We start from the raw sequence: 20,408 nt of genomic DNA on the forward strand, positions 1-20,408 counted from the left end.
TAAAATGGGATCTTTATTTGGTTTTGAAATTAGAGTGATAAGTCCTTGACACATCAGGGTTGGAGGAAGCAAAGCTCTATCAAGGCTCTTAATAAAAACGTTGAAAAAAAAAGGAACTACGGTCTTCCTACATGTTATAAAATTCAGCAGTTATACCTGGAGACTTATTTTTCAAATAAGTTATTATTTATTTATTTATTTATTTCAAGCAAATAGTGTAACAACAGAAAAGATACAATAATAATAATAATAATAATAATAATAATAACTTATACACTTATGCTTGAAATGGAGTGGCGAGAAGTAAAACTTATTGAACCTCACCCTAGTCTGTCAAAGAATTTATACAAACAAAATAGCTGCTTCCTTCTTCAATAATCTCAAAGAGAAGAAAAAAATATATATGTATAAAAATAAATAATAGCAATAATAGTACTACCTCTTTGAGAAACAGTATTATAGTTGCACAAGTGCAAAACCACACATACATACTATACATATTCATAATATACAAATATAACCTCAGATAGCAATGATTATCAAATACCAAAAATGTTAGACGGAATACCACAAGAGTACATAACAATAACACACAGCAACTAACAATGGCAGATGGAATACAACAAAGGTAAATAACAACTAATGCAACACTCCACACAACATGAATACAATCAAACCTCATTACCATTGTAATGGGACCAGACCTTTTGTTTATAAAGACGTTTGAAATTGTGAATGCCTTGACATTGCTTTAATTCCGGCCCCAGATTATTCCACAACGTAACCCCACAAACAGACATAGAAAAACTCCTCCTGATGGAACCCACCAATGGGACCACAAAGTTTCCAAATCCTCTTAAACTGTACGACTGTTCTTTATGAGAAAACGTGTTCACAGGTAATAAATAATGATACGCTTTGAACATGAACTGTTATATAATTTTACAAGATCCTGCATTTTTAATAACTTTGATTTGAGAAAGAGAATAGGCTCAAAATAGGCGGCCTTGTGTATAATTCTTACAGCTCTTTTCTGTAGCAAAAAAGTGACTGTATTACATTTTTGTAATTATTGGCCCATACCTCTACACAGTAGGTTAGATATGGCTGTATTAAAGAACAATACAATGTATGAAGTGCATTATAATCAAGGAAATGATTAACTCTGCTAATTATAGCAAGGCTTTTGGAGACTTTAGTAGTAATATGTCCGATGTGGGCATTCCAACTTAACTTATGGTCTATCGTTACACCTAAAATTTTTATATCCTGAACAATTCTAATGTGTACTCCTATCTCAAGCCGGTTCTGTGAGTCAGCTTGATACTTTCCAAAAAACATCACTTTAGATTTATCTAGATTTAAGGATAATTTATTACTTTCCATCCATTTTTTAAATTTACTTAGTTCATTGTTTATAACGCTAATCAGTACCTCCAAACTATCATTACTATAGAAAATGTTTGTATCATCAGCATACAATACACATTTAACCAATTGAGAAAAATATCATTAATATACAAATTAAATAATTTGGGGCCCAATACTGATCCCTGGGGGACACCACAAGCAATGTGAAGACATCCAGAAGAAAGCTCACCCATTTGGACATACTGTACTCTGTCGCTCAAATAACTTTTCACCCATTTCCCAGCCACCCCCCGTATTCCATATCGTTTTAATTTCTTAAGTAATATATCATGGTTGATGGTGTCAAAAGCTTTTTTGAGATCAATAAAAATTCCTATTGCATTATTATTATTTGTTAAAGCCTTTGATATTTCTTCTGTAGCATCAATTATGGCCATTGAAGTGGATTTATTGGGTCTGAACCCTTATTGTCATTCATTAATTAGCTTGTACTTATGTATGAAATTTTTCTAACCGATTATCAAAAACATTTTCAAGGATTTTTGAAAACTGGGGAAGGAGTGAAATTGGTCTGTAATTAGTGAAGTGATTCCTATTCTCATTTTTAAACAATGGTATGACCTTTTAATTTTTCTTGGTACACAGGTGTTATTAAGCGACAGGTTACAGATAGGCTATGTGTTAGAGGCTTTATGATACTTTTAATGATCTTTTTTATTAATACCATATCAATTGAGTGACAGTCTGTAGATAACTTGTTTTTTGATTTTTGCACAATATTCATTAATTCACACTCACTGACAGAAGAAAGGAAAATAGTACAATTGTTTCTTTCAGAGTTCAGCTCCAGTTCTTGGTTAGGAATTTTGGCTGCTAACTCAGGGCCAACATTTACAAATAAATTATTGAAATCATTTACTAGTTTATTCATGTCTTTGTTTTTTCCGTTAGAATCAATAAAATATTCCGGATAATCCGTTATATTAGATCCTTGCTTAATGATACTATTTAATACTGCCCAGGTTCTTTTTTATGTTAGATTTATTAGCAAGTAATAGTTTTTCATGATATTGTTTTTTCGCCATTCTCATTTTAGCTGTCAATTTTTGGTACATCTTACATATATCTGTCCTCAGCTTCTTTGGTTTTCGACTTGACAAACAATTTATAAAGGTTATTTTTTTTTTCTTACATGCATTCTGCAGGTCTTTGGAATTTTTTTCCCGCTTATTTATAACTTCAGAAAACAATTTCACCATCCATTCATTGAATAAGTCTACACTTGATCCAGGTGACCTATAGACACAGCTTATGACAATATTCTTTTGTTTTTCATTTTTTAGTTCGATAGTTACACATTCCATTACATTATCAAGTGCTATTGACAAACTGTTTACTATTGAAAATTGTAGTTTTTTTGTGGATGTACAGTGCTACACCACCACCTGTCTTTTTTTGTCTATTAATTTAGTTGAGATCATAGTAATTTATTTCAAAGTTGATTCCTCTATCATCATAAACCAAGTTTTGGATATTGCTATGACACTAAGAGGAGTATACTTTGTTGCATCAATAATTTCTTCTAATCTGAGAGGGGCTTTGCATATTAAAATCCTCTATGCTAAGCTAGTTTATGTTGGAAAAGGACTCGAAAAACTCAGTAGTAGAGGTGATTTTATTTTTCACATATGTAATCTAATAAACTTTTAAAAAAATCTAATTTTTTTATTTCAAAAATTAGAGGTGTAAAGATAACTATTAAACTCAACAAAAATTTGCAATGATTTTGGGGTCCTCGGCAATATCACATTTAATATTAAATTGCTCAATTTAATTATTTTTGGCTTATATGCCTCTCAAGTCAAAAAAATACAGAGCTCTTCTCGCTATCTTCAAGCCATTTTGTTTGAGGTCTTATAAAGGCTCCTTCAGCCATTCTTTTGTAAATTTACTCTAATTTAAGGTTCTGCTCAGTAAGTTGTTTTGTCCATTTCAGAAATTTCCTCTACTTTTTTAGAAGATGGAAATTTTACCAAAAATTTTATCATCACCAATTTTCCTAATTTTTGCCAGTTCACTACAATACTTAAATAAAAATAAAAAAAATTAATTTAATTTATCATTTTTTGCTTTATTCCAACAAGATGAGATTAGTTTTTCTATGCTGAGGATTATCTCATTATGTTGTAGTATTGAATTATTCATTTTCCAGTATGCTGATTTTCTATTTAAGTTTTAAAGGGAATACTTATATAGCCTTGTGGTCTGAAAATAGAGAAAGTATTATATCAGTGATAATATTTTCTAAATATCTGGATGTAAACCAATAATCAATCCTAGACTAGGATTGATTGAATCATTGGATACTTATGATGTGTGAGATTTTCTACATGCATCAAGTAAGAAAAAAGTCCTCCTTTCTCTTGAAGCTCATGAATTCTCAGATTCCACCTGTGCGAATAGCTTTCCAACAAGGTTAGACGGCTCTCTTGCTCCTTAGCACACTTGACAGCTTGTTTCAGTTGATATTCTGCATGAGTAACTGTCTTTCAAGGCATTGATGTCGGTGAAAATAAACTCAATTGTTTCCTTTAGTTTGGTGATTTGTTTCACGACTTTCTCTTTCATTTCATTAAATATGCTCAAGTTTCTTTCCACCAGCTTCTCCAGTACATCTGATCTGTTCTGCACCAGCCGAGAAAGTTCTGAGATCTGTGTGAGGATGACCGTTGTATGTCTGTCTACAGTGCTATGTTGCTTGGGGCTGGAGACTTACATAGAATTTCAGGGAGAGATGGAAATTCTTCATCCACCAGCATAAATTCATCCGGATCAGTGTCTTGTTTGAGATAATCATGCAAGTTTTCTGTAATCAGATCACTGGAAGGGATCTTCATAAAATTTTTGGCCACCTGCGTGCTGCTGCTTTGCTAGCAGTGTTAGCATTTACGCTTTGGTTGGACTTTCCAGCCTTCTTTACAGCACTTTTCCTTTTTTAAGATCCACCCATTACTGTCTCAGACGAATCACTGTGTTATTAGAGTTGGCTATCTTACAAAGTCAATTTAAGTATTTGGGAATGCAGAGATGATCAAAACACGTGCAATCAAGGAGCCATCTTGGAACCTCCCCAAAATGCTAATTTTCCCATGTGTTGTCTTGATTTTTAATTTAATGCATTACATAGACTCAATTTTCATCATGCGTGGAGGCTGAAATCAATAAAACATACCTTTGGTTCCATTTCATTTTCCAAAATAAAACTTAAAATGAACATATTGCTGACTTCATTTAAGATAGTATACTCACATGGAGTAGGGGAGTATCTATTCAGTGACGTCTCAGAGCCTCGTCCTGAATAATATGAAATAAACCAGAATAAAAAGTCACAATCACAAAAATGTATACGGTAAACATTGAAAGAGCCTCTTCTAAAGGAACATGATGTTTGGTTTCATTTTCTAATTGAGCATCAAACGTAATGAACTGGACTGTAGAACATTTACCGGCAGCACATCTCTTCCTCCATATGATGAGTGCAGTTATGATGAAAACAACCACACATATTAATACCAACACACTGATAACTACAGACAGACTGAAGGATCCTCCTGGGTCATATTTATCTGTATCTGAAATTGAGATGAATAAAAAAAAAATTAAAAACAGGAAAATAAATACGAAAGCTTAAGATATGTACTGTAATAGTTTTTATTTTTATTAAATCTGTGTAGTTGTTGATATCAAAAAGGGCATTTAGTTTGTTTGCTTGCTGGTTTGGGCTTTTTTATTTACCAAATATAATGTCCAGTTTGTTGTCCAGATTGAGGTGCTTCATTGTACAGTTGTAATTATGTCCTTCACGTAGTTCTTCATCGCTGATCACTAAACTCTTCCTCATCTGGTAAGTTCTGTCTGCGTTGGGCAGAATCTCTCCTCCTGTGATCTGATCATCATCCACAGGCTGATCGTCTCTGAACAGGGTCAGGTTAATGTGACGGGGGTAAAAACCAGTGGCCAGACAGCTGATCTGAAGCCCTTGAGAGTCTGGGAGTTTCTTCCTCATGAGTCTCACTCTGGGTTTTACTACAGAGAGTAATAAGAAGTGTTACTGTTGTTAAATTGTTGCATCAGTTATTTATTTATGGTTCTCATATATCATTATGCATTCAGAGGCACGCATTTTCTGTCTGGGTCATATTTGTTGATTATCTATTTTCTTCTATCTTGATTATACTGAAGTTAATCAGGTTGATTCTCTCACCTTTTCTCATCACACTATTCTTTTCCAAATGCAGGTACCTCTCCAAAGTTTTAATGCAAATAGGATGATAAGCATTTTCATACATAAACTGTAGATTAAGCTTTTTTATGTGGTCCCATGATATTATCCATGGCTTTTTCAAATAGATATCTTTTTTTTCCAAGTCATAGATTAACTCCTCCATACATTGTCCATCAAAAGCATCCCAGGAATGAATTGGACCTGGTTTATCATTATTCAGCAGTTCACATCCAGCAAGTCTCTGATACACATGTACACCTTCAAATAAAAGAAAAATGTATTTTTATTAGTCCGCACTCTGACACTGGCACAATATAAAATGTAGTGAACTGAAAAGTACTATTCTGGACTTTATGATTACCATCTTAAAGTCTTACACCAAATTAATTAATAAAATAAATAAAACCCTTAGAAGCTACATCTGTTATTAAATGATTTGTTAATGCTTATAATGTATAGTTCTCACCGTCTGTGTGATTGAAGTGTTCATTAGCATAAAAATCCCGAGTTTTCATGGAATTATACATGTCTTGAAACACAACACCGACATCACTTTGCTCCTCATCATAGTATTTTGAATCACTGTTAGTGCGATAGACAGCTTTCCATATGGTTGAGTCATAATATATTATTTGCAGATCATCCAACATCAGCACAACACTAAACTCAGGAAATGGTGTCTGTCCAACTATATATGTTGCCAAAGCCATCAGTGAGTGAGAACCTGTGGATACACAAGGAAGAGAATTATTAGTACAGATTAGTCAAAGTATACCATAATTCAATTCAATTAATTTAATAAACTTTAGACCATAGTTAGACCATAACATATGACTACATACATTCCAGACTTATGTTCCTCTGGTATAACTGAAGAAGAAATTGTATCTTTAAGATGTGTGTGACCATCATGTGACAATAGAAGAGGAAGAAAATACAATCATTGGCCAAAAGACATTCTGAGACTATAAAAGAGAAAGGATGCCCTCCCCTCACTGTCACTCTGTGACTGTATGACTGCTGACTTTTTCTCACAAGAAAATAAACCTCAAAGAGAATTAGTGTAGGCCTATTTGTCTCTTATTCAGAATTTTTATTTGCCACAATGTTATACATGTGATAAATATTACATCAGTACACAGTATTTAAAGATTTTAATTAAAGTAATGAAAAATGTTAATGTTAAAATATTCGAGAAGTAAGGTTACTCTGTTAAGAACCTTGTACTGAACCGTACTTGATGTGGAACAGTGAAACAGAGAAGCAAAAATAGGCAGGATGAATCAAGAGAGATTTGCATGGTGGTTGCAGCATTTTTAACCATGCTGATAACGGGTGAAAGAATATATAAACAATATTATAAACTATTAATTATTAACAGGCAATGTTGTACTAGAGACCAGCGAGTTTGAGTCAGAGTCCAGGCCAAGTCCATAGTAGAGTTTATGACAAGACTTCAACACTAACAATATTTAAAAAGAAAGCAGCATGCAGCCATTGTGAAATTTTACAATTCAATCAAAAATATGAATATTTCACACAAATTAACAATTGTTCACCAGACAGACAGATTATTATAACCTATACGATTTTCCTAAACTTCCTAACTCAATATTTCTCCTTTGCTGTATGTCACACACAAAAAAAGATGTTCAAAATCTGAAAAACTATCCAACATTCACAGGAAAATTGCAACGTTAAAGGGATAGGTCACCCAAATATAAACTCGGTTTACATTTAGGCTACTCACCCTCCAAACTTGTGAGAGTTTCAAAAGAAGACATTTTAAAAAACATCTGGTCATTTTATTTAACTATAAATAATAAATTACAATGGAATGATAAATGATACATTTGCCATCCTACTGTAAACAACTTATGTAAACATCACAATTAGGTAAGGGAATAGTCAACCACATTCATGCTGACCTAAGCTATTTAAACAGAGTTTATAGGTTTATATATATATATACACAAACACTAAAAAACATTTGTTACCATCCACATCCATTTGTTACCATCCACATCCATTTTTATTTATTTTATTAAACAACAAGTATAGTATTTACCTTATTTTTAAGATCATTTGTAAATATGTATTATCCGCTTTCAGTTATTTTTAACTGAACAACAGCTTGTTTTGCTGTTTGATATTGCAAACTGGTATAGGGGAGAGCGGGGCACATACTAATGCTTTTTGACTTTCTCAGTTTGTGTAAATCTACTAAGGGTTCAGAGTATTTATTTTTTCCTATATATATCTAGTACAATTATGTAGTTTTTTTAAAATTATTAATACAGTGTATACTGCTTTCTTGATATACCCCAAAAGAATGGAAGTGAAAAGTGACAACATGCTCCATTGGTGGGGGATTGGGGGTGTGGAGTTTGTGCGTATTACACGTCACAAAGTGCGTATATAGTAGGGATGGTAAGATTCACCGCGCATCGGTGCATCATCATAAAAGCTAAAGCCGCCTTTCCACTGGACACGACATTCGCATACGGCTTGTTAGGAAAACTTCAATTATGAAATGAATGTGTTTTTTCTTATAAAATTGTGAATTTATATGTATATATATATATATCCGTTTGTGTTTTTAGAGTCTGGAATATAGGATTGGATTATCCTGTACCAGAAATCTTTTCAATAAATTTCAATAAATACGATTGTCGCATTTCGCCCCCTAGTGTCAGTCGCACGGAACTTTGAAATTGGTCGTGAAGCTACCGTTACCCTCGGCTCTTCACAATGGTAAAATGAATGATTTGAATTAATGTAATGCATGCATGAATATATCCACAAAACAAATGGCCCTCAATACATCTAAAATAAAAACATAGTAGGTTTTATAGAGCTGATCAATATTAATATTGATTTAATTTTCTTCCATAATTATTAATAACCGACATTTTACAGAAATAGTGTTTACAGAATAACATTAAAGAGTTAAAATATTGGTAATTCTAGCCTCGCGCTCATAGTTTTGAGTATAATACATCACATCCGGTTGACCGGTTGCATATGGCCTAGCCGCAGAAATTCAGATATTTCAACGGATCCAAAGCTCAAATCGGATCCGAATTTTCCACATACGGCTCCCGTACGACTCTCCATTGGAAATTAATGACTTCCGTTCCAACGGCTGTCCTTAGTCGTGTGCAGTGGAAAGGCGACTTAACGATGCGATGCATCGATTTAAATAAGTGTGCATCGGATACAAGTTGGCATTTGTATCGCGAGGCATCATTTTTAACATTATAAGCATTGGTAAAAAATGATTTATTCATATACAATTATTAGTAGATGCGCTATACTTTTACTATTTAGAAAGTGACAAATATTTATGTAGAAACTGTTAGATTGATTTCTCTTTCTGAACTGTTGCTCAAGCGCGTTCTCTCAACACCACTGCTGTAGCTGCTACGTGTCGTGAGTATGACATTTCACAACACTACGGAACCCGAGGTGTGTCTTGAGAGTCACCTACCTAGAACAGACAACATGGCGGAGCTCTAATTTCCACCAAATAATTATAAATAATTATAAATTGTTGCTTGATTGGTTGACTTGCCGAAATCCTCCAAACGCATGTCCTCCACAAAATCCACCTGCACCATTCTCCAGCTCTGCATCTCTGCATGTCAGAGGCAGCAACATTCTGCCCTCCCCAAAACAGACAATCCTCCTCCAGCTCTAGTGTGTCTGTTCCCCCGACTTAGATTTGTATAGCCCATCCCAGCCCAAGCTAAGTAGCTATCCTAAGCACCCATTTGGACAGGCTCTCAGGTGTTTCAATGCGGGCTGGTATCAGTCTCGACCATGCCTTGAATATTCTACCTTACATAATGCCAGCTTTTGCTTTCCCTGCCGTAAATTTAGTGTCTCCAATTCGTAAAGAGATGACGCATTCACAAAAGTAGGCTACACCAATTGGAAAAAAGCACTGATAAAAAACAGTGGTTTTCAGAAACATGCGTCCAGCACTGCGTATGTCAGAGCCATGTCTGCGTGGCAGGAATACCAGTGCCGGACAGAGACCGATAATACCATTGTTCAGCAGCTTGGTCAAACTCACATCGAAAAAAACAGATATTATGTAAAAAGTATTGGGGAAGTTATACAGTTCCTGGCCGTTAATGAACTTGCTCTACGTGGGCACCATCACGGGGGTGGGGATGAGGAAGGTCTTGTAATTTGGCTATTTGATTACACCCTCCAAAAAGACCCTAAATTCGCAGAGATGCAAAAAGCATTCCCGAAAACACGAAATACAAGTCCAATTTGATTCAGAACGAGATAATTCAAACTCTTGCCAAAATGGTACTAAAAGACATCCAGACCAAATATGAGGCGGCTGCCTTTGTATTAAAAGTGATGGTACCAGGGATCGGTGTAAAGAATTTGTCCGCAACTCGATCCCAGAGGAACACCTAATCGGCCTCATTGAATTGAATCAGCTTGATGCGGAATATATGTGTGACCAAATTCTGTCTAATCTGTCTGACCTGGGTTACAATGGTGACAATTAGGTGTCTCAGTGTTATGATGGTCCTTCTGTCACGTCAGGAGTGAGGGGCGGTGTGCAGGCTTTGCTGCAAAACAAAGTGGGTAAAGATATCCCATATGTGCACTGCTACAACCACCAACTCCATTTGGCAGTGGTACATGCAATGCACGCAGAACCTGTGGTAAAGAAGTTCTTTGACTGGTCCAGTTCACTGAACACGTTTTGTCACAGACATTATGTTGCAAATAGATACAGTACACCCACACTGAGAAGACTACTAGAAATTCGTTGGACCAGTCATTATGATGTCACCAAGTCTATTGTTCACAATGAGAAAGTCATCAGGAGGCTTCTATCTGAGATAGCAGAGGTGCTCCATTGACATTAACACAGAGGCATGTGGTCTTTTGACCCAGCGTAACAGACAGAACTTCTTTGACACTGGCAAATTTCTTCTGCATGTGCTTGGTGCGCTCAAGCCAGCCAATTCAATTCTGCAGTCACAAACAGTGGATTTGTGCACTGCAGGGGAAATGGTGACAGCTTCCCTGGTCACACTGAAGAAGATGCGATGTGATTCATTCTGGGAGGAGCATTTCCCTCAGTGTGGAAGTAGGCCTACCACCTAAAAGGAGACGGATGGTTAATTCACAACTTGTCAGTAGTGTTATCTTGTCTACAATAGGGCATGGTGGTGACTCTGATGACCAAACTGCTCCTAATCAGACTTTTAAAAGGGCTATGTTCAACAATCCTTGATAGGGCTACTGTGGAGATGGAGAAAAGATTCTCTCAAAGAAATGTTGATTTAATGAGGGCAACATCATTTCTCCTACCAAAGTCAGCGTCTTTCCTTGACCCTTGTCTTCTGAAGCCACTTCAAGTGCTTGCAGGCAAAGAACAAAATAGTATGACCTTGCAAAATGAAATTGCTGTGGCAAAAGCAATGTTGCTCAATAAACTGTCCACTGATGCTAACCTCACTGAAGTATGCAAGTGCATTCAGCAGTATAAAGAGGCCTTCCCCATTTTGTATAAGCTGTATGTCACAGCACTCATCATTGGTGTGTCCTCAGCTGCATGTGGAAGTTCTTTTTCTACCTTGAGCCGCATTCTCACCCCTCTCCGAAGATCAATGCTGCATTCAAGGAAGAGAGATTTGGTCATTTTGGCACACAAAATATATAAATAAAAATAAATAAATCACAAAAGGTCTGGACATGAATCAATTTGTTTCTGAATTTGCCAAGACTAGCCCCAGACTGGTCCTGTAGATAGGATACACTGGATGTATCAGGGACCTGATGAAATCCATGAATAAGTACTAAAATAGTTCACAAAAAGGGTAAAATAATAATAATAATAATAATAATAATAATAATAATAATAATAATAATAATAATAATAATAATAAAATTAAAAACTATATTTAAAAAAGTTATGTTGCCTCTGCTAATCATATAATTTCAATTCTTATAGTTTCACAAAAATAGCTTTTATTTCAACTCTCTAGGTCTCCTGAGCCCCTGTGGCCTAATATGCTTCCTTTAATCTAGGCCTACATGTTCACATTTACATTTATTCATTTAGCAGACACTTTTATCCAAAGCCACTTACAACCAGAGAATAACATTCAAATACTGTTCTCATACTGTTCAAATGAGCATATCAAAAATCTCTACCTGGGGCACAAAGAATCTTATAAGAGGCTACAAGTAGCTCCTAACTGGCAAATTTAAGAGAAACTCCTAAAAATAATGGCCGTGTCACTCATAACTTTAGACTCCTAATGTGCTTTACTAGGAGTAAATCACAAAGCATTTTAGCCCTAAAAGTAGCACCTACGTCTGGAACAGCTTAGAGGAAGAAAAAAATTAATTTACCTCTTGTCTATATAAACGTGACCTCAGATTCATTTAAAAAACTCTCTCGTCCTTATCGGTAGCCTACTCGTGTAGCACGTCTTCTCACAAGCAAACACCTGTCACTCATCATCAGGCAATCACCGTGATCTGATATATATATGAATCTGTCAATAATAATAATAATAATAATAATATCATCATATTATTAATGTTGACCTGGTTAAATTAATTTATGTGATAGCCCTATAGTCTAATAGGGGCCCTGTGCCTATCTCTTGGTTCCTGGCTTAGAAAAAGATATGCACTAAACTAAAACAGATTGTGTGTTGTAGACTATAGCTTAATTTTGCGGCGTTTTTTTTAATTGTTTATGTTGCCCCCCCAAACATGACATCCTGGTAACCCCGCTGGCCTACATCATACATTTTTTTCATTTATTTATACTTAAAAAATAAAATAAAATATTATAATAAAAAAATAAAATATTAAACTCAATGGAGGAAATGTGGGAATAAGGTTAAACTGAAACAAGGAATGTAGTGTATAATTGTGTGAAATGTATGATGAAACTCTGCTAGCAATTTCGCCAAGCAAATACCAAGAAATAGGTTGCAGCAGTTTGTCTTTCGACTACACTTGCAAAATCCGAGATGGGAGTGAGCTTGAATAGCTTCAGCCACAGCGACTTTTTATAGTACAAAATCGCTGTCAATCAAAAGGAGACACTCCAATCACCACGCAGAAGCCCAGAGTCCAGGCCCGCCCACTCCTCCATTCACCCCAGAGACACTGAGCCTCCGTTGGTGGGACATAATCGCAGCATGTATCCAATGACCGTCTAGTTTCGAAGCACTGAAAAAAACTGTTCAAAGCAACCGTTGAAATTAAGTCAATGGACGCTGGGCTTTAAACAGGGAAATGCACTGTGACGCAACGGGAATGTATGAGAAGGAAATAGAGTTCTGACCAGTAGCAGATTCTCGTCTTCGAGATGAATATGTTCTAACTTCTAACCTATGGTTCTAATGCATTTTCAGTCAATAAAATGTTAAAGGTGCAATGTGTAAAAAATTTGAGTATCTATTAACAGAAATGCAATATGACATCCATAACTATGTTTTCAGTGGTGTATAAAGAACTTACTTAATAAAACGTAATGTTTTTATTACCTTAGAATGAGACATTTATATCTACTTAACCGCGGGAATCCCCTTCTATGAAGGTCGACATATTGTGACGTAATGTTTCTACCGTAGCCGACAGCAAACAAACAGCGCTACAGAGCGCGTTTCGTCACAACCTTGAAAGAGAAGCAGCAGAAAGCTAGAAGCTAGCCGTGAGTAGTGACGTTTCCCTTGTCAGTTTGGTAAAATATGTAGTTGGATTGTTTCATGTAACTTAGTTCTTCTCCCTCGCTGTGTTATGGCTTTGCTATGTGGGGATAAATGTGCTGTACGTTCGTGAGACAGCTGATTAGTACTCTTGATATTGACCGTAAAACAATAACGTTACAGGAATCACTAACCCGTCGATCTTGGAAGCATTTTAAGTCGATCGCGAAGAGTTTTCAAAATCAGAGAAAAAAAGCCTATTGTGTGTAGTAAGTGGTGTCTAGGGGATGCGGAGGCGCGCGCGCTGTACAATCATGCCATTTTTGCTGCCCGCACCTTTGGGCTCATGCGGACGCGTCGAGTTTAAACAAGGCTTTACGCTTTAACCAGCTCAGCCACAGTAACAGCTCATATTGAGCCAGCTAAACTTTTACTTTCCTGTTAGAAACAATATATTGTTGCATAGTTTCATGTGGTTCTTCTCCCTCGCTGTATTATGGGTTTGCTATGTGGGGGGAAATATGCTGGTTACGTTTGTGAGACAATCAGCTGATTACTATTATTATATTATATATAAAGACCATTGATCTTCACCTGACTATGGCTTTGTAAACTTTATCCATGATGTGGTTTATAATGGACTGTGGTACAGAAACAGTGACAATGTTACACACTCTTGGCTTACTCTGGCTATTCTCTGCTGTCTCAGACGACGATATGTTTGTCCAGTTTCAGGCACCGTAGCTTCTTCGAAAGGGAGGGGTGAACAGTGGGCTGAGCCCTCAGTGCAACTCGCAGCCGAACCGCTAGATGTCGCTAAAAATCACACACTGCACCTTCAAAACAATAGTAGGGCTGGGCGATAAATCGATTTTATCGATTAACTCGAATTTGACGTTTAAAAAAAAATCGGGCGATTTGTTTTTAATGAAAATCGGTTTTCTCTTGAACTTCCACCACCGACGCATCCCTTATTAGGCTTCCGTAGTTCAGAGTGGGCTCAGCGCGCCCCCCCCGCTCTCCTGTCACACAGACAACAAGGATGAGCTCGTTCCAAAGAAAGGCTCAGTTTCATCGGTTGTTTGGAATTGGTTCGCTTTTTTGGTGTCAGACGCACAACAAATAACGCCACATTCCAAAGTAGCAGGTAGCAGCACAACAAATTTATTCCAGCATCTTAAACAGAGGCATGCAGCCGAGTGGGAGGTGTGTGCTTCTCAACGAAACGAACAAGACCGCAGTTCAAACACAGACACACCCGCAAAAAAACAAACTACGGTCTTAGAAAGATTTTCGAACTGTATCCCCTATGTCAAGAAAGGACCCTGGTGGAAAACAATCACGGATTCAGTGGCGAAATATATAGCAAGAGATATGGTGCCGATATACACTGTGGAAAAGCCGGGGTTTATTAACATGCTGAAGGTTGTCGACCCCAGGTATGTGCTACCAAGCCGCAAATATTTTGCCGAAGTTGCCTTGCCTTGCCTGTACAACAGTACTCGTGAAAAGATCGCTAGAGAGCTGGAGGGTGTTTCGTTTTACTCCGCCACAACGGACCTGTGGTCCAGTCGAACGATGCAGCCCTATATGAGTTTGACTGTGCATTATATTGACGACTGGACTCTGCGAAGCGTCTGCCTCCAAACAGCGTACTTCCCCGATGACCATACAGGTGAAATAATTGCGCAGGGGCTAAAAGATGCTTTGACTTCATGGAACCTTGATGAAGAACGACTCATCTGTATGACAACAGACAGCGGCACCAACATAATAAAAGCTCTGAGAGACAATGAGTGGCCCAACCTCCAGTGCTTTGGACATAAGCTGCACAACGCTATAGGTAAGAGTCTAATGGCTATGCATTCAAGTGATGTTGATTTTGTTTTACACATGAACAGGCCAGCGCAATTTTTGCATGTTGTAATTAATGCAATTTAATGAAATCAAAACATATTTCACAAAATGAACATGCATGATTAATCATAATTGTGTGTGTGTGTGTGTGTGTGTGTGTGTGTGTGTTGTGTATGGTGTGTGTGTGTGTGTGTGTGTGTGTGTGCGCGCCCTTAGTGTGCATTAATAACATGTGGAAATGTGAAAAAGACTTGTTTTGACACTGACCAATAGTGACACTAAAAATAGTTTTCTTTGTTTTTTCTTTATTTATTTATTGTACAGAGGATGGTGTGAAGGACCCACGAATCGATCCTGCCATTGGGGTTTGTAAAAAGGTGGTTTCTTCTTTTTCCCATAGTTGGAAAAAAAGAAGAGAGATGGCTGAAGTACAGGCTGAGCTTGGTCTACCCAGTCATCAGCTGGAGTCCCCAACCAGATGGGGTTCACATCAAAAAATGATGGAGAGATTTCTCGAACAGGAGAAGGCCATAGTCCGTGTCCTGGGGTCCGACAAGAAATGCCGTAATCTTGTCCCCACTTGGCAAGATATTGAGGTTTTAGAGTCCGTAAATAAAGCCATCAAGCCACTCCAAGAATTTACAGACGCCCTGTCCGTGGAGGCTTATGTCAGTGTCTCCTACATTAAACCGGTACTGCATTTGTTCAAAAACAATCTCCTACAGCCAGAGGAAGACACCGAACTCACTAAAACAATAAAAAGAAACATAATGCAGTATCTTGATGACAAATACTGCGACCCTGTGAAGAATGAACACTTGGACATGTCCTCACTGATGGACCCCAGGTTCCGTACAACATACATTGACCCTGAGAAGGTGGAACAAATCAAGAAAAGAGCTGTCACTGAGCTGATGTCTCTGCTGCCTGCTGAAAAAAGTACGCCTCAGCAGCCTGGTCCAGCTGTGCAGGTGTGCCAAAGAGAAGCACATCCTCCACCCAAGAAGAAAATGACTTTAGCTGCTTTCTTCAAGAAGAATGTGCCAGAGCCATCTTCTCAACAACCAGAGGAAGTGAAAGTAGAGACAGAGCTGGCAACCTACCTACTGACCCATGAGGTTGACCCAGACACTGATCCACTTCAGTGGTGGAAACGTCACGAACCAAACTTCCCAAGGCTCAGTAATCTGGCCAAAAAATACTTGTCTGTCCCTGCTACAAGTGCCCCATCAGAGAGGCTTTTCAGTGTGGGAGGGGGAATTGTTACATGTAACCGGGCATGCCTCAAGCCAGAGGTAGTAGACAGGCTTGTCTTCCTGGCTAAAAATGCATAAAAGAAGAATGTTGAAATTAAATTAATGGATGCAGATGTTTCATTTTGTTTACAAGTTCAGGGATTCAGAACAACTGTTGAAAGTTTTGTTTGCACTTAATGAATACCATTGTTAAAAGTATGTATTTTTGTAATAAATCTCATTTTGTCATTTTTGTTACATTTATTTGACCAAAATTGTTTTATCAAATTTTATTTTTTATTTATATTTTAAGTTATTTTGAAGGTGCATTGTGTCACTGTAAGTTTGAAGTTATTAGAAAACTGATAAGGTAGCTACATTTTCACTGTTTACAATGGCTGGGCCTGCCATCTCGTTTACAGGCATGTTTTGAGCCTTTTTTCCTGTTACACTTATGCCCCAAGGGGACATTTAGATTAAACTGCATGAGGGAAAATCAGAACAAAATAAAGAGTATATTTGTTTTGAGCAATTTCTTTGTCGGTTGTAGTTTTTTTTAAAATAGAAATAAAAAAAATCGATTCAAATCGAAAATCGGGTTTGGTGTGAAAAAATCGGAGATTTTTTTTAAGCCATATCGCCCAGCCCTACACAATAGTATATATTTGACCATTACTTTTTTGCTCGATCAAGAACTGCCATAGCAGGTCACACGATCGTTCAGGGAGGAAACTGAATAACGGAATACGTTTTTTCAGCTTTCCTTCTAGGAAAAAACAACAAGGGAAGCAGGTCGACACCTGTTCACGTGGGTTGCTGCAATCAGGAGGAAAAACTTTACTTCGTTACTGTCCTCCACTGCATACTAACGTTACGTTGGTTAAAAGTTGTACAAAGCAAGAGGTTGTGTATTGTATATTCCTTGATGACTAGGAGGATAGTTGATGAATGATGTTGAATTTGTGGTTCATGTTAGCAGATGATAAACCCAGGCCACATTGCATGCATCAAATTATATTTATTTTGTTTTCAATCAACAATTTGCTTTGATATTCTGTAGGCCTACATCTTTATACATGCCTTTTTAAAATGTTTGTGAATCAAGTTTATATATAAGCGCTTAATAAATACATTAATTGACTTATCTGTTTCTGTAGCCTACTGATTGCATCCACAAAGACCCTTTAAGTACACATAAACTGGGATGGACAAAGATACATCAAACTATTTGAAAATAAATACCAAATACCCTCATTTTTACACAGGGCTCTCAAGTGTCACTCATTTCGGTCTTAAGTCACGCACTCCCGCCATACATTGTATTTCTCACCCTGAAAAACTCTTTATAATATATTTAATATGCCGCAGCGCCCAAAATTTCTCTGGCCGCGCCGCTCTCACTATGGAACCCATAGATGTTCGAAACCGGCAGGAATCAAGCGCGTCTCCCCTGGAGTTCTTAGCCAATCAGAAAATAGCACTATTGTATCTGGGTAAGATTTAACGCAACAACCAATAAAAAAAAAGCATATCCTGGAATTGTTCACGTGATTTTGCTACAACATCTTCCGAAAGTTTCGTTTTACAGCCTTTCCAACAGTTTTACAGCCTAGTCATATTTTCGTTAATCACCTGATGACTGACATATTTGTCACATTATAAACATTTCTCTCTCCAAATAGGCTTAATCATTTTATTAGAACTAAATACATTAAAGTGTATTGCATAGTCGATGTTATAGGTCACTTTTAAAATCATGTCATATTTTATAATTATATCCTGGCCATGGATGGATTAATCATCGCATCTGTCTTTAGCCTTTAGGAGGAGGAGGAGACAGTGCAGGTGGAAGAGGAAGAGACGGTGGAAAAAATCGTTTCTTTAGCAAGTCTGAGCAATTATAAATAACAACTACAAAAAGTTCGTTGAGACAAACTTTAAGTTGGCTAGTGAAAGTTTTGACCAGAAAGTTAAGAAGTTTAAAGTAGTTTAAAGTTTAAATTAGTTTGAATTTTAAAGTTGTTTGAAGTTGAATTTAGCTTAAAGTAGTTTAAATTAGAACCTGTACCCCTGTACACTGGATCGTCATGCTAGCATGTTAGTAACGTTATTTCATACAAGGGTGTTACAACTAACGTTAAGTTGTGCCCTTGTGCGAATCTCTATTTCTTATAATATTGTTGTAATTATAAAGAAACTTGTTTGTAGCACAAGTAGTTTTACTATTCTCACACACATTAATAGAAAATACCTTACCCGCGTTGCAAAATAAGGTGGATAGGAAAGCATCCATTGAACTTACCTGCATTGACAACTGTCAAGCATAACAGCAGATACGCAACCTTGAGCATTCTTTATGAACGAATCCAGGTGTTATGGATCATCTCTGTAAAAAAAAAAAAAAAGTATGCGCGTCCACGCGCTTGTCCCTTCTTAACACGATCCCAAGTTAGTGATGATGTGACAGTTGAACCGAGGCGTCGGACCTTGTGTTGCTCAGAAAAAATGGCCCCGCCAGATGAAGCCGCGATTCGAGGCTTGTGTTGTTTAACGTGAAAATCACGTGATTAATGACAAACGAGTCCTCGGTTTGTGTGGATACGTAATCGGTTTGGTCTGAGTGTCGCTTCCGGATAAAGCGGGTTCGAAACTCGCGCCACCTTCTGCGTGTTGTCAGGAGTATTAGACGCAGTTGTAGTAGTGGTGGGCAGATAGAGGCTTCGTGAAACAATGAAACATTTGAAGCAAATGTTCCATATTGTGTCGAGGCTTCGAAACAATCCGACATCCGTCTCAACGGTGACACCTAGTGGTCACTTGTAGGTGTTGATCTGGAACAACCTTGACAACGAGCCATTATTGAAAAAAATGTTGTTTTTTTATTATTGTATTTTTCTAATATGTGAAGCTTGTAACCTGTAGGCTCCTCACTGTGCATAATGTTATTTTGGTCATGATGGATGAAAATGAATATTAATAAAAGAAATCAAGCCACAATGTCTCACTTTTTTATTCGATTTTTATTAAAAAATATTAATTTCTCTGCAGTCAAAGGAATTAGCCTACTTCTTTTTTTACAGATAATTTCTCCAGCCTTTGAAAAAATCCTCTCACAAGGGACGCTTGTTGCTGGCATGCAAATATATATATATATATATATATATATATATATATATATATATATATTTTAGCAAGGACATACAAATGAGGAAAGATTACTGCTCTCTCTTTCCAGTAAGTTAGGGAATCATGAGTTCTGGGCAAAAATTCATCATTGAGGTATTTTTTCACTTCCACTGTGGCATCAGCTGTAGCGTTGTGTATCATCTGGGTTTCACGGATACAATTATCAAAAAGTTCCCATAAACTGTGTTGATGATGGGCCTGATGTTGACATTTGTGGCTCTGAATGAAAATGAAAACAGTGATTATCAAAAAGTTCCCATAAACTGTCCTGTGTTTCTATTGGTGTTGATGTTGATGATGATGATGATGATGATGATGATGATGATGATGATGATGATGATGATGGGCCTGATGAAAACAGCAATTAGTAACAAATCCTAAACTGACGGCATATATGAAGTATAAATTACATGAATCAGATTACATAACATAACATAGACTGAAACTGCTCACCAGGAGTTGTGTTTGAACGCATCAGCGAAGCACACTCCAGTGTGATGTGCTTTTCAGCGTCCTGGGCTTTGGCAGGATTTCCAAATGCCACATTTTTGAACCTTGGGTCCAGCTGTGTAGCCAGTGCCAAGGCTCTAAAAGTCTAATACCCTCCACATCTGGAGAGCAGACCTTCTTGCAGATGTGAGCCTATGAGCCAAAACAGGAGAAAACCATATTAATTATAATAATGGCAACAATAATGACAATAATGGCGTCACAATAATGACAGTTATGGCCAATTACATGGGTAGTATGGTCATTGTGGCCTGCCTA

At 37.0% G+C, this 20,408-nt stretch overlaps 1 protein-coding gene and 1 long non-coding RNA gene across 2 annotated transcripts; both read right to left on the minus strand.

Annotated features, from left to right (window-relative positions):
• Positions 1-2,694: 2,694 nt before the first annotated feature.
• On the minus strand, positions 2,695-19,255 carry LOC143732032 (DLA class I histocompatibility antigen, A9/A9 alpha chain-like). Its single transcript, XM_077222686.1, has 8 exons — positions 18,757-19,255; positions 6,123-6,380; positions 5,636-5,914; positions 5,167-5,457; positions 4,878-5,003; positions 4,681-4,725; positions 3,928-4,583; positions 2,695-3,448 (listed from the first exon to the last, which is right to left on the minus strand). The coding sequence occupies exons 1-7, from the start codon at positions 18,803-18,805 to the stop codon at positions 4,561-4,563; spliced, it is 1,071 nt and encodes a 356-aa protein (XP_077078801.1). The 5' UTR covers positions 18,806-19,255; the 3' UTR covers positions 2,695-3,448; positions 3,928-4,560.
• LOC143732033 (uncharacterized) lies at positions 6,729-11,304 on the minus strand. The gene is made up of 2 exons (XR_013201041.1): positions 11,003-11,304; positions 6,729-10,791 (listed from the first exon to the last, which is right to left on the minus strand). It is a non-coding gene; the product is annotated as an uncharacterized LOC143732033 (long non-coding RNA).
• Positions 19,256-20,408: the final 1,153 nt, after the last annotated feature.

This window comes from Siphateles boraxobius, unplaced genomic scaffold (assembly GCF_051911475.1).
Source record: "Siphateles boraxobius isolate OS27281-9 unplaced genomic scaffold, OSU_SipBor_1 9, whole genome shotgun sequence".
Lineage (NCBI taxonomy): Eukaryota > Metazoa > Chordata > Actinopteri > Cypriniformes > Leuciscidae > Siphateles > Siphateles boraxobius.

Bases quoted from the DNA above. Each gene is read 5' to 3' on its own strand.
- LOC143732032 (XM_077222686.1), bottom strand. From the start codon at position 18,805: ATGCTCAAGGTTGCGTATCTGCTGTTATGCTTGACAGTTGTCAATGCA. The intron at 5,458-5,635 runs GTGAGAGAATCA...TACTCTCTGTAG, and splicing joins GAATAGTGTGATGAGAAAAG to TAAAACCCAGAGTGAGACTC. The intron at 4,726-4,877 runs GTAAATGTTCTA...CATATTATTCAG, and splicing joins GAGGAAGAGATGTGCTGCCG to GACGAGGCTCTGAGACGTCA.